Source organism: Macadamia integrifolia, chromosome 2 (assembly GCF_013358625.1).
Source record: "Macadamia integrifolia cultivar HAES 741 chromosome 2, SCU_Mint_v3, whole genome shotgun sequence".
Classification (NCBI taxonomy): Eukaryota; Viridiplantae; Streptophyta; class Magnoliopsida; order Proteales; family Proteaceae; genus Macadamia; species Macadamia integrifolia.
In genome coordinates this window covers 2111812-2138097 of record NC_056558.1, presented here as the reverse complement: position 1 = coordinate 2138097, position 26286 = coordinate 2111812, and the positions used below count along the sequence as shown (strand labels likewise).

Genomic DNA, 26286 nt, shown 5'->3' with positions numbered 1-26286 from the left:
AAAGAGGCACCAGTGCATCAATCATGAACTTGACCATATACCCCTCTCTATAATGGTGGGTCCAAGTGATCTCATTCCTGTGGACGCTAGGAAAAACCCTAAAGTGATAGCTTTGGAGCCTCTGCACTTTCATATCATCTGACTAAAGACTATTTTTTGGACCATGAATAAAAAAAAGACTATATATTTTCTCTTGAAAAGGAATCAACCATATTGTACAAGGAGGGAGGGGGGAGGGGAAGAAAGGGACCGGATTTTTCAGGAGAGGGCCAAGTAACCAAACATCAGAATTGTATTAGGAAGTAAAAAGGATAGAAAGGAAATAAAATAGGAACTTACAATCCAGTTTGAGGAAGCAAAAAGCAAGCTTACCTTATCACAAACGCCATAACTGTAGAAACAGATGTGAAAACTAAGAACAAAATAGATTAGAGTAAGGAACTTTCTATCTCATTATTTTGTTCTTCCTCCTCTTCATCAAAATTGAAGGCTTTGCAAATGGATGTCTCCACCTCTGTTTCCTCGGTACTGAAATATGATCTTCCCCCATTTAAATCCGATACCCGCTTGGCAGGTCCAGAATCTCTTGGGCTTTCGTCAATGCATCGTAATGTCCTTATCCTCGGAAGCAAATCAGCAATTTTCAGAACAGAAAGTTGCGATCCATTCACTGTACTCTTCCTCCGATCTGTTACAGTGTCACTCGGAGTTTCCCCTCGCTTCTTCAACTGGTTTTCGTTTGCCAGATTCTTCCCCTGTTCATCCTGAGATCCCTGTGATGTTCCAATTGAGACCCGTTTCTGATCACACCTTTTACTGTTGTTGTTGCCATTTTCAGGCAATAACCCCTTCCTCTGATCAGGTTTTGTGGGATTTACAGTAGCCTGTGCCGAAGTCTGATGGTAACGACTTGCCACAATTCTCCCAGGCTTTAGAGGTTTCTTGGAGGAGACAGATTTTTCTCCCTCTTTGAATAGATTTTTGGGTTGAATGGAGGACATGAGTGAATCATCTCGTTTCGCAGATTTCTTTGAACCTACAGTCGTAAGTGCTTGTCTGGAAGCTTGGATCTTGGAAACAGAAAAGCGTGATTTCGGGCTTGAAGTCAAGCTCTGTCTCCTCTGCTTTATCACATCTTCTTTGATATCTTCAAGCTTCCAAAAGCACGATTTCCGACGGTTCTGTATGGACTGAATGGGTGTGATTTCGTGCTTACCCATCTGCCGGGATCTTATGCCGGCGGTGATTTCTGATGGACCAAGACTGATTCCCCTACGCCGGAATTTTGTACCCGTGATCGTTGCTGGAGTTTCGTTGATCTTTGTCGCCGTGGCTGATTTCTTTGTCCTCTGTTTCTCCTCCACGAAATTTGCAGGAACTACCCGTCCGCCCCTTTCAATGGTTTTCAAATTCTTCTCTGCTTTCTCAAGACGAAGTGCTTCTAATTTGGATGTCAAACGGCTGATCTCCAATTCAATCTGTTCGATCTCAGTATCGATCTTGTTATGATCACCGGTGGCTTCATTTTCGGTCTTGGAAGGGGTCGGGGAAAGAAGAAGCATACCCTCTGTGAAGAGGAGCTTTAATGGCTTCCCTTGTGATCTTCCGGCGGCTTCGTTTTGTTGCAGGGGCTTAAGGGGTGTTGGAGATTTTAAAGAAACATTCCCATTACCGAAAGCAGGACTCAAATTTTCTTTGCTGGAGTCAGATGCCAGTGAATCCGAACAATTGATGGAGATAGATTGCAGGGAAGAACACCAAGAAGCCTTGATATTTGCCGATTTGTCTGAATATCCCTTGTCAAAGGCGGCATTATTCCAAACCTGAAGATCTGGGGGATTAATAGCGTCCGTGTATTGAAGAATACTCATTTTCTCTTCAATTAGATGATCAAGAAGAGAGAATGGAACAAGAAGAAGAAGAAGAAGAATAGGTAAGTGAGAGAAGATTGATGAGTTCTTGCTTGAGATGGAGCGATGGAAGGAATGGCGAGGGAGTTTTTCAGTATTGTAAGTTTTCCGACCGTTGAGGGAACAAAAACAGAAACAAAAAACTTTACGTTGGGGGTTCGCTGTATTTTAGTCGTTGGATGCCAAAACGGCTCTTCTATACGCTCCGATTTGATTTTATGAAGACGACGATATGGTTCATAAGTGTCATTTTGAAATCCAAATTTTTTTCTAATTATACGTTTAGGTAAGGTGTGAATAAAGGGAGGAAAATATAAAATAATAAGAGTGTTACAGCCTTACAGGGAGAGAGCGTCTTGGCTTTTTTGGGCTTGGCAGTTGGGGCCAGTGGTCAAGAGAGTCATTCTTCGCTCAGTGGCCATTGTCTCACAGGATAAGTAAATGGGCCTGGGCGTCGTCCTGGACTAATTAAGGAGGGAACCATTACAAACCCCCCCCCCCCCTTTTAAAGGTTAATAGTTTCAATTTTTTTTTTTTTTGGTAAAAAGAGATTTTAGTGATGATAGACGTGTAAAGCCAATAGCATCATACAAACATAGGTCATGAAGCCACGGAGTGGAAAGCAGCCAATATGTCATACACACGATGGATAAGGCCTTTCATGTCAATTACCTCATTAGTAACTTTAACATGAAACTTCACAGTAGTAACACACTACATGACCCAATTTGAATAATAGACTCTCAAGAAATTAAGTCACATTCTACCCTATCATAGGCTTTGCTCGATTCAAGCTTAAGAACCATCAGACTACTGTTACATTTATTGTGATGCATCTGATATAAAATCTCATGTGCCACAAAAATGTTACTAGAAATTATGGATGCATTTTTGTCTGGGAGCGTGCCCTTGTGCTAGGATATAGAGTGTACAAAATTACTATTATGCCCCTCTTGGTCGAGGCCCAAACATTCGCTCTCATTTGGCCAAGGCACTAGCACAAGCACCATGTTCCTAGAAAGAAAACTTTCTTCTTTAGAAATTAATGGAGTAAGGACAAAAACATTTTAATAGGGACTAATGAGACTATCAAGTAATGGTTTAAGCCTTTATCCAAACATTTTGTAATATGCTTTATTAAATAACCTTAACATGAAATCATAAAAAAAAAAAATGAAACAGCCCTAGTAATCATAGAACCAACAATTGCCTAATGAGATTGAAAAAGTTCACCTAGGAAAACCATGGAAAACAAGGGATTTGTAAGCCCAATCTAAAACACAGTTGTCTATTTTTCTGCCGAAGGATCAGACAGCCAAAAAATGAAAAACATAGACTCAATCACCATAAACATTCAAAGAATACACCCAATCCACCGTAGAGAAAGGATTTAATCTCACTTTTGGTATTGCCATTAGTAGGGAGATCAATCTACACCTAGCATAATTTGAATTATGGTCTAGACATTTCATCAATCTCATCTGATATACGCAAAGGAAAGTTGATCATTGTGCTCAAGGCAACTGTTTTTGTAGCTTTCTTGGCTAGGTAGTCTGCGATTAGTTCTCTTCCTAAAGCAGTGTGTGATATTCCATGGGATGGACATGAGGAAAAGTTGGATATAAATCTATTTTTTGGAGCGCAAAACATAGTTGTCTATGGCACAACGATTAAGTTCCACCATTCAACATGTTGATCGCAGGTTTGAAACTTAGAAACAAACTCTACTACAAAGCAGAGGGTAAGGCTACATAGATATGCCCCTCCTAGCCCCACAATAGCGGGAACCTTTGCACTAAGTTGCTCTTTAGTATAAAACATAAATAATTATCCTAACCTCAATATCAGACATGGGTTAACATAACTCAACATTTTGAGAATTTTCCCTTATCTGGTTTTCTTTTTTGGGAGAGATTTTTGAGCAAGTGCCAAATGAGAATGCACTAATGAGATGCAACAAAATGACAGCGTATATTAGAGGGCAGTGCATTCATTTCATGTGAAGAGGAGAGAGACAAGATGCTAGTTACCCTGCCTTAGCGGCTCAGAGAATATTTTCTCTTCTTTCTTTTATATAGATTACTAGATTTCAACTCGTCGGTGATTTCTTTTGGGTTAATGATTGTCTTCTCCAATTGAAATTTTAAGTATGGTCTCACTTTCTTCTTTGTAACTTCATGGCAATGTCTTTACATATTCTCCCCCAACACCCCCCAACCCCCAAAAAAGCAAAATAAAAAAAAAAACTTTATGGCACTGCCCTCACCATTATTCCTCTAACACCAATAAAAATTATTTACATATGAAATAACGAAATAAAATAGAAAAAGGCAACATTCACCGCATGAATTTTTCCAACTTGGCATCCTCTCCAAAATACAACTTATACAGTCTAATTTATACCACATCATTTAGGCGTTTACAGAAATTTAATTAAGGAAAAGTCTTGTAATCAAAGTTGTTGAAAAATTAATTTTTTGCTATAAGTCATATATATTAAGTACAAATATAAGGATGAACAAGATTTACATCTGGGCATTCCCATATGAACAAAAATAAATACATATATAATGAAGCATACACTAAAGTCCTTAATCTCCCACCTTCAACATTGCCATCAGCAAAGATGTAGAATCTCAAGATTCATTCAAAAGGGCCACCTTCAGCATGGCCATCAACAGTATCCTTTGAACAAATAATAGACTAAGAAATGCAACAAGTATGCCTCAAGTCCATCAAGCAAAACAATAGTGTGGTCTATTTAAACTTTTCTTGATGACACCATGAAAAACAAAAGTTGAATATAAATCCAATAAATAGAACAGATGAACAAAAATAAATATACATATAATGAAGTATAAACTAAAGACCTTAAATCTCCACCTTCAGCATTGCCATCTGTAGAGATCTAGGATCTCAAGATGCATTCAAAAGGGCCACCTTCGGCATGGCCATCAATAGTACCCTTTGAATAAATAATAGACTAAGAAACACAACAAGTATGCCTCAAGCCCATCAAGCAAAACAATAGCGTGGTCTATACAAACTTTCTCAAATGACATCATGAAACACATAAGTTGAATATGAAATCAAATAAATAGACCGTTATATCATAGCACACTTCTTTGACATTGAATTCGCAATAACATTTCCTTCTCAAAAACAATGAGAAATACACCAAGTAATTGAATGAAGAAACGATTGATAATTGGCCCATTGCTGATGAAATTTTCAAGTAATATATATTACTATTCAATATAGCAGAAACCACTACATTAGAGTCACTTTCCACTCAAATGAAGATAAAAATATAAATTAGAAAAATATAAACAAGAGAAAAAATAGAAAGGGTACCAAAGATTTGGGAAAAATAAATAAGAATAAAAAAAAAAGAAGGAAAAAGAGTGAATTTAAATAATAATGAAGGATAAAATAATGAAAGAAAAAATTAACTACGAAACAAGAGTACAAACACTTTTATATATATATATATATATATATATATATATATTAATTCCACTAGTATCTGTAGCTAGACACATCATTGATGAGATCAGAAGACCTTCAAAAGTTTCTTGAAAAAAAAAAAAAAAAAAAAAAAAAAAGGTGCCCTCAAAAAGTCAATTGATGTAAGCCGCCATGCATGTTCCATGTCCTTGTAAGCCATATCCCAATGATGTCAAGAAAAGCATTGCCTTAATTTATTCTTTATTCCGGGGGCATTTTCTTGCATTCAATAATGTAATAGACAAAAAAATAAAATAAAATAAAATAAAATAAAATAATAATAATAATAATAATAATAATAATAATAATTTCCTTGTGCTGATTGTTAGAGGATATTTTCAACCAAGAGTAGATAAGAAATTTAGGTATAGGGTAGTCCCGCTTAGACTAGAAAAATTCTTGATTATATTTTATTTTATGGTAAAAAAATCTCTATCTAGGAGTATAGTCTACGCTAGTATTTTCATGTGTCTATATCTATCTTCTACCTTTATGGAAAGACATCTCTGCCCTACTTTGAAGAGGAGGAGAGACAGACATAGAGAATGTTAGGGTAGGCCGCGCTCCTGAACTATGAATATTTTCCCATATTTTATATATTGGAAGGTATTCTAGTTTGTGGTCCATCTACCCAAGCTTTAATTGGATGATACTTCTGCCATGCGAAACTTCATTTGTACAAGTAGATACCAAGGTCCTCTACTCAAATGTCAAGTTATAGTACAAATGTGTTTTCCATGTAGCAAAACAAAACATAGAAAACAATCTCTTGTGAATAAAGTATACACCACAAGTGTACATAAACAGGAATGCATGCCAATACACAAGGAGTAATTGATTGAATTCTGGTCTAAAATTTGACATCTTGTCTATAATGACCATCTCCTAGGTATCCGATGGTCGATTTGCTATGTAACCTTTTACTTGGCTGTATTAGGTATCCAAACCAAAGGCACCCTTACCTAGTCTATCGACTAGGAAAAAAAATTTCCTTATATATTAATGCAGGTAAAAAAGAAACTATATATACATGTCAGTTATATTTTATGGAGAGGGATTTAAATGTTTTCCTTATAGGAGTTTTGTGAATGCCAAGATGGTGAATTGACCTCTGTGGGTGGAGGAAAACTTTTTTTTTTTTCTTAAATATAAATAACAAATAGTTGGTTTGTTTCCTACTGAGATTCAATTCACAGCAAGGCCTTTAGATGTTCATAGGGATATCAAGAGGGTACTTTGGAAAGATTCTAAAATACTATAGGGGTTTGTGGATCCTAGGATAGGTGGTGAACCTCACCACACAGTAAGAGAACTTTCCCCTTGTTTTTTTCACTTAACCTACCACACATGATATGTCAAACATGTTACTCATGTTGACTTTCACACCATTTTCTAATGATACTTCTACTATCTATAGCCAAATAATTGCAAGGAAAAAGGTAGCAAGTGATGCCCTTGTACAGATTCCTTTATAACCTTCTCATATAAGAAACAACGAAGCTCCTAAACTGTCATGCCTGTCGTCACCAACATCATTCAATGCAATTGGGATGAGATTCATGAAGAGCTGCATTAAAAAAAAAGGCCTCACATTGACATTTTTTTCTTGTGCATTAAAAATGAATGAAACCATTTTTTAACTCTTCTTCTTATTTATAATTTGGGCAAAGTCTCATATGATTTGTCCATCATAAAAAACCTACTTATCATAGTGCTCGAATTCATTGGGCTAATTATCCATTTCGTTATCTCTGTCTGGTTTTGACACAAATGGGACATAAAGCTCTAAGAATTTGTGGAAAAATGAACTTTTACAGTCTTGGTTCAATCAATTTTAGAATACATTTAAGCAAACTCCTTAAAAATTAAAAGGAAAAAACAAACAATACAATGTGGACTACACTATTGTGAAAGAAATTGAATCAGCGTTGACAAATCCACTATACAATACTCCTTTTTTTTTTTTCACATGTCTTAAACAAAGCCTTCTTGGCTAGGGATTTAGGTAACTTGGTGTATGCCTAAGAATGTACTTAATTACATGAAAAAACTAGGTAATCAACTATAAAATGTCCGAGAGGGCTATACAACATGCCGCATAACATTTTATGGCATCTATAACATTTCTTTCCAAGTTAATTTCCAACTTCAGAATTAAGATTGACATCTGTTTTTCAAATTTTCTGAGTTCTATTCTGGACACACAGTGTCACTAGGGATTGGCGTCCCAACTTAAGGAAAGGTGGCCAGCCTGGGGGTGTGAGGGTAAGAGAGATAACAGGATGTTACACATCTAATTTAATTGTTCATTAACGAAATCCTTCTGTTCTAAATTCTGATCTTATATCCCACAACTGTTTTTTTTTCTGAATTCATTTCTGAAAGGTATTGTACAAAGTTCAATAGATATTTACCCATAAAAAAAAAAAAATTAAATAAATAAATAAATAAATAAATAATAAAATCAGCTGTAATTTAAAATGATAATTCATCTGATTTTCCTTCACCCATCCACCCTTCTCATCGATTTCTTAAGATGGTACTCTTGAAATAATAAGAAAGATAGTTTGGCCATTCGTATATAAAAAGAAATCAATCGACGCTCTTTACTAAGTCACGGGTATCCAACTCGATACCTCCAATCACATCCTCATCAGGAATGTACTGGCCCCAATACCAGTGCTTCTTCCACACCCTTGACATCTCTTCAATGGGAACACCCTTGGTCTCCGGTAAGAGAATGTAGATGAAGGTGGTCATTATGAACACCCAAGCAGCAAAGAAGAGGAAGAGCCCAAACTTCAGGTGGCAGAGCATTGTCAAGAACACTTGCGCTATAATGAATGTGAAAATCATGTTCACTGCCACATTGATACTCTGTGCTGCCGACCTTATCTCCAATGGGAATATCTCACTCGGTACCAACCATGCCAATGGGCCCCATGACCACGCGAAAGCCGCCACGTAGATGCAGATGAACAACACCAAAACAGCCGCGTATCCCTGGGAAAAAGTTGCTTGTCCACTCACCCCGAATTTCACCCCTACTAGAATCGCTACTATGATCTGCACGGATTCAAATTGACGTCTCATCATTTAAAAACAATGCAAACCTATTGTAATGGAAATTGTATCCGTTACTACGTATGATTATTTTACCGTGCAAGTTAGCATCTAACACTTGTCATTTATGATTTTAAATATACCATTCTTTACCCACAAGATGTGAGACAGATATTAGATGTTTACCCATATGATCAAGTGGTCGTATCGACCGTGGATCCATTCTCATTATAATGTAATATAGTGTACCTGAGAGATGAACATTTGGATTCCTCCCTCGAGGAAGAGCTTTCTTCTGCCCCATCTATCAGACACAGCAATGGAGACCAATGTTGCAACCACATTAACCACACCAGTTATTACGGCCGACATAAGCGCCGCATTGCCACCGAAACCGATTGTCTTGAACAAGACCGGAGCATAAAACATGATCACATTAATGCCAGTTAACTGTTGGAAGAAGGGGATGCAGATGGCCATGGTGAGGTGGGGTCTGTATTTCCGCTTCAATAGATTTCTCCATGGGTGTTGTACCTTCTTTGATGCCTCGCTAGCAGCTACCAGATCATCAAACTCCTGTGTCACATCGTCGATGCCACGGATGCGTTGGAGTTTCTCTTTGGCCTCTTCTTTCAAGCTTCGCTCAATGAGAGAGTTTGGGGTGTCGGGGAGGAAAATGGCTCCAATGGCCATAATAGCAGCAGGGACGGCGGCACCGCCCAAGCTTACACGCCAACCCCAACCTCCACTAATCATAACGGTGAAGTAGTTGATAATGTTGGCGAAGAGGATTCCCAGAGTGGTCATCAGTTGGAAGCACATGTTGAGTGCACCACGATACTTGTAGGGAGCCATCTCCGAAAGGTAGAGCGGCACAGACTGTAAGAAAAAAAAGAAGCAAAATCAACTCCAATTCAAAGCAACATACAAACATTCTTTATTATACATTGGGATGCCTTTCCTCCGTCTTCCTTTTTGATCGTGAATTTCAGTGCGTCAGTTAGGCTGTGTAGTATCCATCAGACCTGATGGACAAAGAGATTCTTACTACCATCATCTAGGGCTGAAGACCTTAACCCTTCTTGCTACTAATTCACTACTTTAATTGGTAGATCTACCTCATCCATGTGTTTGGGAGGATGCCGAATGAGGGGGAGGGGGAGGGGAGCTTACATTGCGCCTTTTATATGCATTATTTTATAGAGGAGAAGCAATAATAAAAAAAAAAAAAAAAAAAAAAAAGAAATAGATGGTTTAGAGTACCCTGGTCAGCTTGTTAATTGTGATCACCCCATTATGTAGTTAGGCTTGAATATCACAGGCATGGTACGGTTTATAACGATCAGTGGATTTTTGGGCTTTAATTGGATTCCTAATAAATTGACCTTTTTGTCTTGATCCATAACTTTTGTAATCTCTTGGACTTTAGAAAACTTACTTTATATATATATATATATATATATATATAGAGGAAAGAATCTATAATCAGTTACATTCAATAATTGATAAAAATATCAGTATATAACTTGCAAATGGTCAAGATGGTTGGGCAATCATTGGGCTAAACCCCTATATTAAGAACGACCGATTATAATCAATCTGACCTTGAGCTCAACACATTTATTAAACACCTGGTCTACCTATGGATGGTGTAAGATGGGTTGGGGTGGTTAGAGTTTGGATCCACTACACATACGATCATCATCACCTGGTCGTACATGTGAACATCTAACATATGTCGCTATATTATCCTGCCATTATAAGGATAAAGATGGGTATATTTGGAAGCAAATAGGACAAGTGTTGGATTTCCACATATACCAGGTGATCGTACGTGCAACGGATCCCAATTTAGGGTGGTTATTGAAGCAGAATTTGGAGTAAAATCTAGTTAATAAAGGAACTTGGATCCATTGTATGTGTATGATCACCTATTCATACATGTGAGTATCCAATACTCACCCCACTTCTTGCCTTTCCAAGGATGAAAAATGGTATATTTGAAAACAAAAGGATGGATGTTGGATGCTCATATGTAAGACCAGGAGATTGGGTATCCAATCTCGATGTAAATAACCCTTCGTCATATTGAAAACCACAATGAAGATGATGGAAGAGAGAAACAGAAGTCAAACTCAATTCACCTGATTACCAAATCCAACACCAAACCCAAGTAGAATTCTACCGATGATAAGCATAGCAACATTCTGAGCAGCTGCATTAATAGCAGCTCCGGCGAAGAAAACCGAACCTCCGATAAGTATCGATATTTTCCGTCCAAGTTTTCTGGTGATGAAGGACGCAAAGAGCGACGACACCAGAGCAGCCAGGTACAGAGACGAGGTAAACAAGGTCAGTATCTGACTATCAAATTTACAATACTGATTCGTAGAGGTATCACTCGTCTCCTGAATATACACAGCTGGGAAGAACTGGCCCAGGAAAGAATTCATAGACGTTACTCCACCTAGAATACATCATAGTCTCCATGGATCAGATAAACGAATCGAAAGTAAGTATAGTGAATAATAAATGGGTTGAGGATTTTTTTTACCAGAAATACCGATATCGTAACCAAAGATCAGACCACCGGAAGACCCAATGATACAAGCCAAGACCACGTACACTGTGAGCCTTCCAGAGTAGTTTTTTCCCGCCCCGGTGGGGGCAATAATCACACCCCCTGCCATGTTCTCTTTATTTCTTCACCAGAAGATTTGCAGAAGAGCTGTCAAGCAAAACCAGAAGAAGAAGAAGAAGAAGAAGAAGAAGAAGAAAATATGGGAGATTTAGGTCCGTACTCTAGATTTATAAAATGAATTTGGGGTTATGCATAATTACGAAAATACCCTCCCACTACCAAATCTAATTCCAAGTTTCAAGACGTTATGATCCACTCCGGAATAATGATACGTCTGATTAGTCTCTGGGATATTTTGTTGTCCGCAATGTTTATGTCTTGCTTTCTTTTATTATTATTATTATTATTATTATTATTATTATTATTATTATATTTTTTTGTTTCTTGTTATTTAGGTGAAAGATAAGATTTTAATAGTAACGTGAAGAACACATGGTGGGAGATATACACATCTTTTGATTTTGAGAGTGCCTTCTTAGTCAGGGAATCATCAACGCTATTATCTTCCTTGAAACAAACCTGAAAATATAAATTTCAAGTTATCGAATAATCGAATCACTATAGAAATTTAATGATCTTGTACCATCCCCATGAAAGAGGGTAGAAAAGGCCATTTGCATGCATGCAAGTATTCTATGTTCTCTTTTATTCGGGGGCTAGAAGAATCAAGGGGAATTACTATCACTCCCCTACACTTGTCCTATTTGATTTTTACATCTCTTTTTTTCTATTTTTTTAAAATACTCAAATTATCTTTCCTTTTCACTTGTAGTCTATTACACTTTATTCAAATTGATTGGTTTAAAATATGGTTTGAACCAAACTACTGACAAGTTTTGTCTCATCCAATCATTAAGGATATTGTAAATTCAAAAAGAATAATTTTGTATCCGATCTATATCGGTATCATATGTTTCAATAGGGTACCACACATTTTTATTTATTTATTTTTTTTAATCCTTAGGTTGGTTGAGACCAATACCAATCTAATACCGATAAAAAAATAGATTGCTAAATTTATAAAGATGGATGAAATAAGAAAAAATAATAATAATAAATAAACAATATCCCTGATGATTGGATGAGATGAAATTAAAAAAGTAATAATAATAATTATAAATAAACAATATCTTTAGGGACATATCAACTATGTCAATGTCTTTGATGATTGGATGAGACAAAACCTGTAAGTGGTTTGATTCAATCCATGTTTTTAACTTGTCAATTTAAAAAAAAAATGTAATAACTTCTAGGTGAAAGGAGGGTTAATCGGGGTATTTGAAAAGAGCAGAGGAGAAAAATATGTAAAAATAAAAAAAACAAGTGAGTATCAGTAAAAAAAAAAAAGAGTAAAAAGTAAGAGAATTTTAATAAATATAGGTCAAGTGTAGAAGAGTGATAGTAAATTCCCTAAGATCAATGGCCACAAAAAAAGAGTAAAAAGTAAGAGAATTTTAATAAATATAGGTCAAGTGTAGGAGAGTGATAGTAAATTCCCCAAGATCAGTTACATGTCTATCTACAAACACTTGCGTACGGTCGTGGAGGTTATCCTTGTCTCATCTTTGGTGGTTTGAAACACCTTTTAGCTTGTTCTTTTCTCTTCAACCAGGGTTTCAGCGCAGTTGGTTTGTTTATAAAATCTTACCGTTTCTGACAAGAGAAAAAGAACTCTCATAGCGTAAAAATCGGAATCGAACCAGAATTAAGGGTGTCAATCTGTTTGTTTCTGGCCATTTGGTTTGGTTCGGTTCAAATGGGCAATATAGAAACCAGAACCAAACTGCACTGCATTCGGTTACCAATTTTTAAATCATAACCGAATAAGATTCAGTGTTTGGTTTACCGGTTTACATTTGGTGTTTTGCAATACAGTTTTATATTTTTATCAGGTTTTATAACTGTTTGGTTTCCTAGTGTGAAATCAGTTCATTTTTTTTTTTTAGTTTGAAAACGGTCTGGCTTCTGTGTATTAAATTATTTGATTCCAACTTCCAAGTACTGTTTTGATCCCTGATTGACCTAAAAAATCTTTGGCTATCAATTTGTATATTAAATTATTAGAGAGGGTTCTCTACCTCATAGTATGGCCCCAACACTAGTATGGGTATGGGTCCACTCATAGTACACATGGAAGCATCAATTGAGGTGGGTTTTAATATTCACGACGGTGAGGCTGTCATTTCGGCTCCCTTTGTGTCTGGGCGCAAATGTCATGTTGCTTGATAGACTTCTTTTTCCTACTTTATTTATTGTAGCTTTCAAGTTTAGTTCTGATTAATGTTTGACCTACAAAAACCTGTTGTTACCCATGAATTGCAAAATTTTATTATTGAATCTGATTCTCTTGTAGTAATTCAATCTTTGCAAATCACCTTTGTCATCTTCCATGGTGGTACATGATAATTTTTGGTCTATCTACTACTTTCGGCACAACTGAGATGGGTGTGCTTCAACATCGTTTCCATGAGGAACATAGTGTTGTGGATTGGCTTATTTTTCATGCTCCATTTTTTGCCAATCTTTTTTCAGTTTGATCCACCCCTGGTGTTTCATTGATCTTAAGCAAGCTTATTTAATGAAATGGCTTTTACACCTATGCTTAAACCCTAATTTGTGTACTATTATGGTTAGAGGAAATTACACTCCCCTCCCCTATATGTTTCAAGTATTACACTAAAACTCCCTGCGAAGTTTGAAATTACAACCACACCCTATGCTGTTGGCTCTGTTAGAATCAAATGTTAAATGTCCTTTTTACCCCCATCCCCTTTATCTAAAACATAAGTCTTTCAAAGGTCCTGAGAAAAAGACCGCTGCAAAACTTCGTCTTCGTTCCCAGCGGCGGTTGGCGAGTCTTTCAATGCACCATGGGTAGGGAGTGCATTGCACGCCATTTTGTTATGAATCTGGAGCCCCAAGCTTATTGTATGCCATTTGTTATAAATCTGGAGCCTCCTCTTTCTTTCCCGAATTCCATCGTAGCAAGTCCTTTTTCCGCCGAAAAAGGTAAGGCCTTCTCCGGTATGTTTGAGCCTCAGCGAAAGTCTTGCGACGTTCGGGGTCAGAGCACTCTCTGGTCCCTCTTCAACCTAGACGACAAAAGGAAAGCTGACAACAACCACAACAACAAGAAGGAAGCCTTGGCCCGGGGAGAAGTTGAGGTTGAGACCTAGAAAGTTGAGGTTGAGACCTAGAACGTTAATAACGTCAAGGATGCAAATGGTACCAATCCATGGTTTGTATTTATCCAGGGTCAACTTCGATTGTGGTTTTCCTCTGATGGACTCTTATTCAATACAGTGGAGGGCTTAGATCAGACTGGTTTAAGCTATTTCAGGAGGAAGAAAATTGGAATCCCTATTCTGGCAATCGGCCCAACTCGTTCATCGTTAACAGAGAAACCAGGAAACGATTGCAATCGCTGCATCGATTGGCTGGATTTCCATCCCCAAGACTCTGTTTTGTATATTTCTTTTGGGTCTCAAAAAACAATCTCTTCTACCCAAATGATGGAATTGCCAAAAGCATTGGAAGCGAGCAGCAAGAATTTCATCTGAGTTGTGAGGCCTCCCGTAGAATTTGACATAAATTCAGAGTTCTATTATTGTCTAAGGGCTTTTGTAACCTTTATAGCAAATTTTTTGAAGCTCTATATAGTATCACAAAGTTGGAAGAAGATATGAAAACCATTACTTCATCAGTTCCTAGAAAACCCAAAATATGAAACTATGTTAGAAAATCAGAATAGGAGATGTCGAACTTTGAAGCTTTGAATTAAAGCATCGTCATTCTACTGGAAGTTCACAAAAAAATAGTTGATCTCTTCACTTATATGACTTCCATCTTACCTATAATTTTGTCCAGCATTACTCTTTAGTTCTACCTCTATTTATATCACCCAATTCATTAGGAATTCAAAGGTCAGTTTGTAGGAAAAATGGGATGCACCAATTCTGCAATCCCACTGAGTACTGAGTTCGAGTGTAAACTTGAACAAAATCCCATGGTGCTTGTTTACATTTGATTTATTTCTATAATGGTGCATGAATAATTGCTCATATTCCATGGAACCCATAAAAGGGCTGTAAACACAGTGCAAGTCCCACTATTGCAGGGTTCCATGACGGGAGATTGAAAATGAAAACAGTTCTAACCTTTGGCATAGTTTGCACAAAATTTCCTACTTTCCAAACTAGAAAACCAAGTCTTCAAACAGGTAGCTCGAGCATTTTACCATGTCACCAAGTGATAGCTCCATTTAGGCAACCCAACCTACAGAATCTAATCCTTCTGCAGATGCAAGTGGCATAGAGAGAACTAAGCCTATTGTAAACCTTCAATGGGGATTAAGAATAAGACTTATGAAAAAATCAGTCTGACTAATGCAACTTATTGCATTGTTTTGAATTCATTATATATTTTGACTCATCTGATAATTTAAAAGTTCACAGAATTGAGACCCATTGGTTTGGAAGGGTTTATCATTTACTCTCTTTACTGGTTATATTTAGTTCTTAATGGGAGTTAAATCCAGCCAAGAATAGCCATCCAAAAGCCGGTGGCACCAGAGGGATTTGAGGATTGGATTATAGAGCAAAACAGAGGATTATTGGTGTGCAAATGGGCACCACAGGTGGAAAGAAACAATCTCAATGCCTCTGAAACAACCTGGAAGGGGAATGCTTTACCCAATTCTGTCTTAGGGAACATCAACGGCTCCACTCAATTGGCCACAAGGTCTAAAAAGGGTTGGAGGACCGATCTTCAAGTCTAGGGAAGAGGAAGAAGAAGAAGAAGAGAATGACGAGGAGATTAGGGTTTTCGAGGAGCCCGCGGTCCCGAGAAACAGACCGCTCAATCGCTTGAGGGAGTATTAGTGAGGCACACCAATTTGCAGAACCCTAAAATCCTTAAATCTCAAGTTCAGAAACCCTAAATCCCAATCGGTTAATGATTTTCTCATGGAAGAAGATGACAATATGTGTTGAGGGAAAATAGGTCATCTCTATTGGATTAAGGGTATTTTGGGTTTTAAAGCAAGTTTGTACAGTATGATTCCTCACTTAACAGTTTCTCACTCACGATCAGGGTACAGTTGATAAAATCTAGAACTCAGAAGGGAAGGGAGTGTAATTTCAAACTTCTTAGGGGAGGGTTGTGTAATACTTGAAACATACAGTGGAGGGGAGTGTAATTTCCTCTTATGGTTAATTGTCTTAAAAAAAATTATTTTAATTCTAATCCTCAAAATCAAAGTTTTAGGTAGATTATGGGTTAAGACAGAGAGTCTCGCTTTGATACCAAGCTGTCACACCCCGCTCCAGGTTCTAGGATACCATCGGTGTGAGTAACACGCTTACCTATTTTACACCTCTACCAGGATCTCTGATAGCAGTACTTTAACATTCACAATCACACAACACCGAACCACAAGAATAATTACAACGAAATCAGAGTATAATATAGCGGAACAAAATTTAAGTGAGTGTAGACACCCAATCTTTTCACCCTCCCTTGGCTATGATGACTCACGGATTATGGACGTGGCCCCTTGCTTTTGAGTGGAAATAACAATTGACTAAGGTGGTCTGGTCCCAGACTCCCGTTCACACCTAAAACACAGAAACCCTAAAATCGGGGTAAAAGAGGGATCCGATTATGACATGACATATACAAAGGAATCAGGTCCAAGTAACCGTATAGATGGGTAGTGCTAGGAACTATAATTCCAATAATATATGGAATGCCAAAATCGAACCATCAGATCTCCTGTGATTATCCTCAGAAGCCAGAACCTGTATACACCACCAAATCAGAATCTACAGTATTCCTCAGAATATTCCTTCATGGCCCCGCAAGCTTGGTGGCTCCATGAACAATTGGCAGCCCTACGAAAGTCTTTCGCCCAATGGGAGTCCAAAATGAGACAAAAACTATGAATTTCATCCTTGGGATCCGAAAATATATAAATAAGGCACTATTTACCATCCCAAGACACACTTGGTTGGTATACCCACCCACCTCCCCTGGGTGAGTTAATCCCTTCTTACCTAGTTGGTCCCTTCTAGCTCTTTTCTATAGTTGGTCCCCGCTAGCCCCTTCCCTTAGTTAGCTTTTGCTATCTTAGGCCCTTTATTAGCCTTCTATAGCCAAAGCTCTGCCGAAGTTCCACCGAAGTCTTAGTCTTTTATTAGCCTTCCCTAATCGAAGCTCTGCCGAAGTTTCACCGAAGTCTTAGCCTTTTATTAACCTTCCTTAGCTGAAGCTCTATCGAAGTCTTGGTTTGAGAACTAGCCTTCCCCAGCCGAAGCTCTGTCGAAGTCCCAGTCCGAGAACTAGCCTTCCCTAATCGAAGCTATACCAAAGTTCCGCCAAAGTCTTAGCCCGAGAGTCCCACTTCCCTAGCTGAAGTTCTGCCAGGGTCTTAGTCCAAGAACCAACATATACAAACCGAATCCCTGTCGAAATATTTTAAGGACTACCACAATCAGAATTTCTAAAGAAAGGAAGTTAGAGACGAAAGCCACCTTCCCCTAAGCCGGGAGAACTCGTGAGATGATCCACATCCATTTCAGTAAGAAGCCCACCTCTCTTGACCCAAAACAAGGGTCAAGCTCAGGTATAACCACTCACTGAATTAGCATAATGTACCTTTTTCATTTACATTGTGGTAGTGTATGTAATAATGTAGCCATACATGTGGTATAGGAATAAAAGTGAAAAATGTCCGTTCTTAAGCATCTAATAGGAAGATCGGTTGAACCGGGTAGAATGGGTGCCTAACACCTTCCCAATTCTATAATCTGGCATTTATTCTATTCTCTGAACTAGACCAATTTTTGGGCCCTTTTCGTAAGGATTGGGCCCATTCCCGAGTCTTAGGCCCATAATCTTAGGTGGTGACTCCATACCCCTTTTACATGTTCCCATCCCCTTATCGGACCATCATCAATACCCATCTTAAGAGGGTATATCTCCAAGCCACTCCTCAAGGAAAAGAGCCCTATGAATTAGGCCCCCCACACCACCCTGAGCGAGGACGGCAGCGACATGAGGGCCCACAGGAGCGTTGAGAGGAGAGAGAGGGCCACTACCCTCATAGTGGCGGCTCCACTGGGGATTTGTTATCAAGCTTCCAAAACTAAATGCTACTTTTAAATGCAACAATATTTTCCACCACACTTGTTTGATGACATGTTTGGCCAGCCCATGTTTATAAATGTATGCGCTAACCACATCATGCATGTGCTTGAAGTAAAATGATTTGGCGAGGGTACTCCCTATCATGCCCGTGCCCGCAGGGAGGTCAATGCAGTGCATGACTAAGTATTATGGGATCAAATCATAGCTACTTCCTGTACAAAAATGTGTGGAATATTGTCGAGGATGTTCATAATTGTGCTAGCACCCTCAGGGAGATCCATGCACTTTATGACATTCTGAGATCGGTTGATTGTAAACCCCACATTACACTTATGCACACAATCACGGCACAATTCCATTTACCCCTGTGGCTAGTTGTCTAATCTCGTGTGTAGTCACGAGTAATGGGCAGCAAAACCACCCCCTTGAAATAGTACCTCCAAGTATATCAAAAAGATCTCGTACCTTGTGTATATAGATCTCGTCAAGATTAGCTGGTTGGGTCCTATTGCATCCACTGCATACTCGCATCATGAAGGAAATAGATGGAGAACGCTTAGGGACGCCACAAGCTAACTTATAGAACTTGTTTGAGGTCTTGGAAAGAAATATTTCTATATCGCATTCTGGTAATAAGAAAATGTTTTCCTAAGAGGGTTCGGAAAAGGGTGACCTTCTTCCTTAAGAACAAGATTCGATTGGATCGGCATGGACAACTCTAGGGTGATTCCCATTGAGAGTCGTGCTAGTCTTGGATGGGTCAAAGACCCGAGAAAACTAGGAGGAAGGTCACCTAGTGGGGCAAGAGAAAGGAATGCATAACCTTGTTGATAGGGAATGTTTTGTAAGAATATTTTGTTCAAGCCATTTGTGTATGTTTCCCACTTTATAACACTGAGTGGACCAGGTGCATTGACTCCGATCCACTCCCTATGGTTAGGTGGCCTAACTTTGAGAGCATCATTGATTGACAAATAAATAAATAAATAAATAAAGGGGTGGGAATACAAGAATCCTAAAATAAATCACTCATGGTTCAGGCACGATTCCTCATCTCAATAATTTCTTGTAGTCCATCTGGACGAGTCAAGGTAACCGGTTGACTCGCTTTTTGGTCGAGCTCACGCTTGTTCATCCAGCTCAAGACTTCGTGGTCATAGGGATAGAGATAGATTCACATTCAAAAGCCGACCATGAAATTCTCCCCAAAAACTAATCAATCATCGAACAACACAACCCACTAGATTGCCCCTAGCTTTGGTGGTTGCTAGCAAATCAGACTCCTCAGTAGGTTATTCCTACTCTCGGGAGATGTCCCCCTCAGCAACAAGAGTATTGTCAGAGCCCGACTCTTGTAGTACTCATTCATATTCCTCGGTGTGTGTTGTGGATTCACCATGGAGCACAATCGGCTCCTCTTGGGGCACCCTTTGCTCCACTTGATCCTTAGGTAAAATCTCAACTATAGGAGAAGGTGATTGGGGATCTTGTGGCTGATTGACCGTAGTAGGAAGGCCCACTTCAGTCGCTCACTCCACCGTGATAATCAGGGCAACCTATGGACCGACAGTAGCCTCGACTCTTCTCCTCTTTTAGTTCCTCAGAGGAGGCCCAATAGTCTTAGCCTCCCTCTCCCTCAGCACCTCTTCCTAGATTCTTTTTGGGATTCATGAGTGGCAAAGGCAACTTGCTATAATTGATGGTTGAGCGACATTGCAATATGAAACCCAAGTTGGCAAACAAACACTTAAAAGTAAAATGACAACTCTGATTGGGTTAATCATTTGCACTCAAGCTATGCTGAGCAAGAAAGTCTGGTTACTTAACTCAACAGAGTTTATGATGTGCCCCGCTTCTTGTAGTACGGTAAGGGTTCTCTCGTCTGGAGGTGAGAGTGTAGGGTGGACATTTTACCGATGTAATATCAGGCACGTACCAACCGTTGATTGCTAGGAAACCTTCAAACCCCAACACGAAGAAGAACTTCTTCTCCTATCCCTTGATGGAAGATGGGTTCCACTCCACAAATCTAATTTTCACACGCTAATTGAAAGCATACCAATCATGGTGATTGCTTAACGAGTTCAGATAGAAGCAGGCCAAGAAAAGGCAGGAGTAGGTAGATTGATCAATCCCGGACACAAGGGTACAAAATCCCAATAGGTTTCGCTTGCCCCTGGGAATGATTTGGGGGTGACTAATGCTGAAATAGGCAAAGACCTTGCTCACCAGGGTGAATGGGAAATTAGAGTCCAGCCCTGAAGAACTCCTCATACAAGCACACCTTCTCGTCATGTGGTAAGCAAGCCATCTTGTATATGGTAGGAACTCGTAGGGTGATCAATCCAAGAATGTGGTAAGTTATCCTAATCTTGACCCCCCCTCGGTCAGGTGGTTGTGGAAGTTCATTTCCTCAAAGCCAAGGCCTATAGGGTTGGTAAAGGCAGGAGCAATGCCTCTAGGAGCACTGGGAACCGCTAGGCTAGGCTCACCACCATTGATGGAGTTGTGACAGGAATGGCCATCGGGATAGACTCAGTCCTACCCTCTTGAGAACTCCCAGTTGAAGAGCTAGCAGGAGGGCAAATGTGGCCCTGTTAGCAGCGAAACTAAAAATGTTGAGGAAGGAGGAGTTTACTAGTGACTAGAAGGAGCTCAGTAGCAAGAAACAAGCATTGTGACATTGGTGGCGGTCTCGAGCACGAGAGAAGTGCATCAGGGAAGTAGGCGGCAAAGCTCTGGTAATGGTTGTAGGGAAGCAAGAACTCTAAGCAATCGAGAAGAAGATTAAAAGAGGAAGAAGAATAGCGTGCGTGCGTGCTTAAAAGGACTATTCTTCCCCCAAGCCAATAGGGGTAATAAATGGGAGCCTAAGGATTAACACCCATCATAGAGAGACGTTAGATTCGAATCAGCCAAGTGTACTGGTTCGATTCCTCAAATGCCCAACCGATGGCATGATCACTAATATGGCACTACCCCATTCATCAACTCGTCAATAGCGCATCTTTCAATCAAGAGAAGGCTACTGCTACCTGAGCACACGTCTCGAAAAACCTGTGAAGCAATAATGATGAAGAAGTAAAAGATTCAAAAACCCAAAGGGCACAATTGCGAGGCGATTGGTCTCTTCTTACAGAGGATTTCATTTGGTCGCATTAGAAGGAAAAAATGATTCCGTTCGACGAGAAACTGCATCTGCTGACCTTGAAGACCTATGGTTGGAGAGTTCGAGTCATGGCAACTGGAACTGAACCACCATAATGATCAATCAACTTCGGCAGGAGGTATTCATGGGAGTGAACTGCTCTAATCGACCACAAGTAGCTCAGTTGGAGTGGGCGACATTCTGTTATGGTAAAAAATAATCACCAGTGGTTGCACACAACGTGGACATATTGAAATAAAGCGAGATCAAGCCCAATGGGCCTTGGCATGAGGCAGGTCGATTGGTCTGGGTGTGGCCAAGCTACATTCCCAATTGAGGCCTTGGTAAGAGGCAGTTCGATTGGTTTGGTTGTGGCCAAGCTATATTTCAGATATCACACAGCCGACCCACACCCATGTTTGGACTTGTTATCGAGCGGCTAAATTGCACCCAACTATAGGGTCAGCATGCACGAATAGCCAAGCCCATAGTTATTAAATTCACCGAATTATTCATGAATAATTCGTGCGAACAAAATTTTTTGGAATTAAATGAAAAATTCTGACCGAATCCGAATTAAAAATAAAATTCGGTAAAAATCACGATTTTTTCTAATTGGATTTAAAAACGCGAATATATCGGGTCAAACCGATTTAAACCGAATTATTCCATTCCAACACACTTTAAAAAAAAAAAAGTCGAATAACAAAGCCCAAAACCGAATAGGGTTTGTTTTTTCTCATCTTCTTCTTCATTCTCCCAAAATCTCCCAAAACTTCCACTTCTTCGTTCTGCTTCTCCCCCAAATTTTCGTCGCTCTGTTTTCCAATCTAATGCTCATAACTTCATCGTGAGTTTGTGACTCGTGAGGCCAAGGGTGCGGCCGTGCAGGTGCCAATTGTTTATGCTGGCTTCTCACCCAAATTTCTGCCACTCTGTTTCCCAATCTATTTCTCATAATTTCATCTTGAGTTTGTGACTCGTGAGGCTAGGAGTGCCGATTGTTCATGCTGGGTTTGGCTCTTTGATGCTTACGACTTGCATTAGTTTCTTGTCTCATTCACAGGTGAAATACTTGTGTTCTGATAATGGGTTCTTGTTACAGGTTATTGGTGGAAAGAGTCCTGAGACAGGGGATTTAAGGTTTTGGGATAGATTCAGCCGAAGCCATGGCGATGTGAGCTTGGGAGCACTAAAGGAGGTTGCTCGACCGTGAGGTTGGTCGGCGGTTTCTTTAAAGGTTTGTTTCAAAGGTTGGTTTCAGAGGTTGATACTCTGGTAGTCGTGACTCGTGAGTCATGACTCTGGTCACTTAGACTTGAATCTCTTAACTCTTCTCTGCTGGTTGCAGGTATGTGTTCTTCAATTTTTTTTTTCATGAGTGTATTGTTCAAGTTGTAAAATCTGAAATGTGTTCTTCAGTTCTTTAAGTATGTACTTTTTCTTTAGTATTTTTTTTTTTCGTAGACCAATCAATATTCATTTATATTCTTTGTAAACTATGAGGCTGTGAGCCTGTGAGTAATCATTTTCAGTGCTTGGTTATGCTGGACTCAAATACAACTTCATGATTGCAGTACTATGTTTGCAATTGCTTGTACTCTGCATTTTATGACTGTACTATTCAATAATGTCAAGAAACACTATAATTTATCTGGTTTCATTTTGTGGTTCTTATTCAACAATTGCAATAGGGATGTAGTAGCTACAATGTGTGAAAACCTGAACAAATGGTTCATGTTATAACTTATAACTGGTGGGTCTATGCAGTAAAATATTTTCCCTCTCATGGCTCAAATTCAGCTAGTTAGATACTCTCATATTGAATCTAAACATCATTCCATTTGGGTCTCAGCCTTTCTAGACTCTAATCAGTTGATGGGTCCTAGCTTATGAGGTTATTTGTTTGATAATAGTTTTAAGTGTTGATTGGTTACAATTTCAGGCTTTTGTTTTCTATATAGTCTTATGCATGCTAATAAAACTATGGTAAGGTCTTCTTGTTTGATTCAGAAAATGATCATAAGGTGTAAATGACCAATGCTATTGTAAAAGGCTATGCATGTTAGTGGGACTTGAAAACTTGATTCTTTAATTATCCGGAGGCTATTTGCATATGTAATGTAATTATTAATATGATATATTTGTTTGTTTATATGAATTGATTTATGTTGTTTTATTTTTTGTGTTTCAACTTTTAACAAATGGGAAAAATGGGAAGACAAAAAGATAAGTTTTGGCAACATGCTGAGCAACTTGATAGTTCACATTTCAAATACAAATTTTGTGAAAAACAAGTTTTTGGAGGGGTCACTCGACTCAAGTATCATTTAGCTAAGGTTAGTGGTCATGATGTTGCCTCTTGTGAGAAAGTATCAGATGATGTCCAAGCAGAAACTCTTCTTGCTATTAATTTTGAATCAAGTAGTAAAAAACGGAAGAGTTGTACCAGTGGTGAGAGTATAGTTGGTTCTTCTCCTTTGACTTCTTTAACTATAACTAGTCAAAGGCAGTCCACAATGGAGGAAATGATCCCTAAGATGGACAAACCAACTTGGGAGAAATCTCATCGTGAATTTTTTTTTTTATTAAAAATAACATTTCTTTCAATGTTATTCAATCGGATGCTTTCATCAATTTTGTGAAGTGCACAACCCGTTATGGTCCTAGTGTTCCTATTCCAAGTTATGGAACCCTTCGTGGAAGAATAATTCCTGAAGCAAGAAAGAACCTTGAAAAATATGCTGAAAAAGTAAAATTTTCTTGGAAGCAAGCAGGTTGCACATTCATGTCTGATTCATGGACTGACTTGAAGAAGTGGTCTTTTCTTAATGTGATTGCTTATTCCCAGGGTGGTGTTCTCTTTTTAAAGTCAGAGGAGTGTTCTCATGTTAGATTGACTGCTTCTTATATATTTGATATTCTTGACAGAGAGATTCAAAGTATTGGCCCAAATTTAGTGGTTCAGCTAATTTCAGATAATGTATCCAATTATTCAAGTGCACTTGATATGCTTACTGGAAAGTATCGTTGGTTGTTTAAGACTCGATGTGCAGCCCATGATATCAATCTAATGTTGAAGGATATCTATGAAAAGTTTTTTTGGGTTCAAGAAATTTTTTATGAGGCAAAAAGAATTATTGACTACTTGTACAAGTCAATAATTGTCTTACAGTTGATGAGGAGTTTCACAAACAAGCATCTAAAATATCCTTGTAAAACTAGATTTGCTTCAAACTTTTTAATGCTTCAGTCAATTGTTGAAGTGGAAGAGAAGCTTAGACTCCTAGTTGCATCAGCTGAGTGGAGGAGTCTAAGAAATTCGAGATCTTTTGAAGCAAATCGAGTGGACACTATTCAAAGGGAGTCGTTTTGGAATGGTTCAAAAGAGATTTTGAGGTTTATGGAACCAATCATTTGAGTTCTCCGTTTGGTTGATGGTGATGGGGCTACATCAGGGTATTTGTATGAAGCAATAGAAAGAGCAAGAGAGATATTGGAGAAGCTTTATGAGGAAGACCATCGGTATGACCAAAATTTGAAAATCTTTGATAATAAAAGAGATGAAAATATTTTAGGTATCATTCACTATGCAGCTGCTGTTTTCAACCCCACTTATTTTTTTAGTGAAAGATTCAAAAAGATTCCTCAATTGGAAGATGCAACAGATTTCATTGGTGAGATAGTGGTTCCACAAGATGAGAGGAGAGAATATTATGGACAGCTGACAGTATACCACATGAAGTCTAGCACTCTTTTTACTCCCAGTGCCAAGATGATGATGGAAACTAGTCATCCTCGTAAGTGTAATAATTACTTTCTTTTTAAAATTTTTAGTTTATTGTTTCTTATGTAAAAATTACTTGTCTTTTAAAATTGTTTATATATATATATATATATATTTGCCAATGACAGGGATTTGGTGGCATATACAAGGTGATGCTATTCCTATCTTACAGAAGTATGCCATTCGAATATTGAGCCAACCATGTAGTTCTTCGGCTTGTGAGAGAAATTGGAGTGCCTGGGATGCAGCACAAACAAAAAAGAGGAATAGATTATCAACAGCGATGTTAGATGATTTAGTCTATGTGAGAATGAATTCATTGATGATGAAAAAGAGGGGTGAACTTGAACAGAAAAACATGTTACCCATTAATCTTGACAATATTAGTGTCAATGATTTTGAAAAGAGCATTGAGGACGTTGATAAAGAGCTAAAGAGATTGTTGGATGATGTGGATGATAGCATTGCTGAAGACTTGCTATTTGGTGCAAGTGCTAGTTTTACTGAGAGCGAGACTCAACCCCCAGATTGTATATAATGATTTAGTTGAGTACTTAAGTTATGGTGATGTAATAACTATTGTTATGCTTTTGTGGATGTTTTGCTTTATTTAGAATAGTTTTTCCTTTTAAGCATGAATGATGGAATTAGGTGAATCATGGACTCATGGATTGAATGAAGTGATTTTGAACTTTTATGTTCCTATAGGATAATTGGTAGAAGCATTAAAACATGCATTAGAAATTGAATTACTGTAACCATTGCTTCCATCACTCAATGACAACTTTTTCCTAGTTTTTTTTACTGTATTGTATATTTGAACTACAATAATTTTCTCTTTTTAGGTGTACATATCAAGTTAATTACTTAATAAACAAAATAGATACAATAAATTATAAAAATAGCATCCGAATTTTTTGCTCGACTTTTATTTTTGTACTCGAATAATTCCCGAATCCGAATCCGATTTTTATTTTGTCCGCTTTTTTGACCGAACCCTTAAATTAACCAATCGAATTATTCCAAATAATTCTTTGGCCGAATAATTCCCGAATCCGAATTTGCTAACTATGGCCAAGCCACA

General features: G+C 38.4%; 4 protein-coding genes across 4 annotated transcripts in view; 2 read left to right on the top strand and 2 right to left on the bottom strand.

Annotated features, from left to right (window-relative positions):
* Window positions 1–274: 274 nt before the first annotated feature.
* Window positions 275–2108, bottom strand: LOC122062543. The gene has a single exon (XM_042626177.1). The coding sequence runs from the start codon at window positions 1869–1871 to the stop codon at window positions 429–431; it is 1443 nt and encodes a 480-aa protein (XP_042482111.1). The 5' UTR covers window positions 1872–2108; the 3' UTR covers window positions 275–428.
* Window positions 2109–7989: 5881 nt separating this feature from the next.
* On the bottom strand, window positions 7990–11170 carry LOC122062532 (sugar carrier protein C-like). The gene is made up of 4 exons (XM_042626173.1): window positions 11035–11170; window positions 10625–10947; window positions 8730–9359; window positions 7990–8483 (listed from the first exon to the last, which is right to left on the bottom strand). Exons 1-4 carry the CDS (start codon window positions 11168–11170, stop codon window positions 8010–8012), a joined length of 1563 nt encoding a protein of 520 aa, XP_042482107.1. The 3' UTR covers window positions 7990–8009.
* Window positions 11171–23628: 12458 nt separating this feature from the next.
* Window positions 23629–24836, top strand: LOC122092201. Its single transcript, XM_042662545.1, has 2 exons — window positions 23629–23880; window positions 24063–24836. The coding sequence occupies exons 1-2, from the start codon at window positions 23629–23631 to the stop codon at window positions 24834–24836; spliced, it is 1026 nt and encodes a 341-aa protein (XP_042518479.1).
* A 649-nt stretch (window positions 24837–25485) lies between these two features.
* The window catches only part of LOC122092121, a 4041-nt gene continuing 3240 nt past the window's right edge, over window positions 25486–26286 (top strand). The window contains exon 1 of the mRNA XM_042662442.1: window positions 25486–25732. Coding sequence (XP_042518376.1) covers window positions 25486–25732 — 247 coding nt within the window. The remainder of the gene's footprint in view (window positions 25733–26286) is intronic.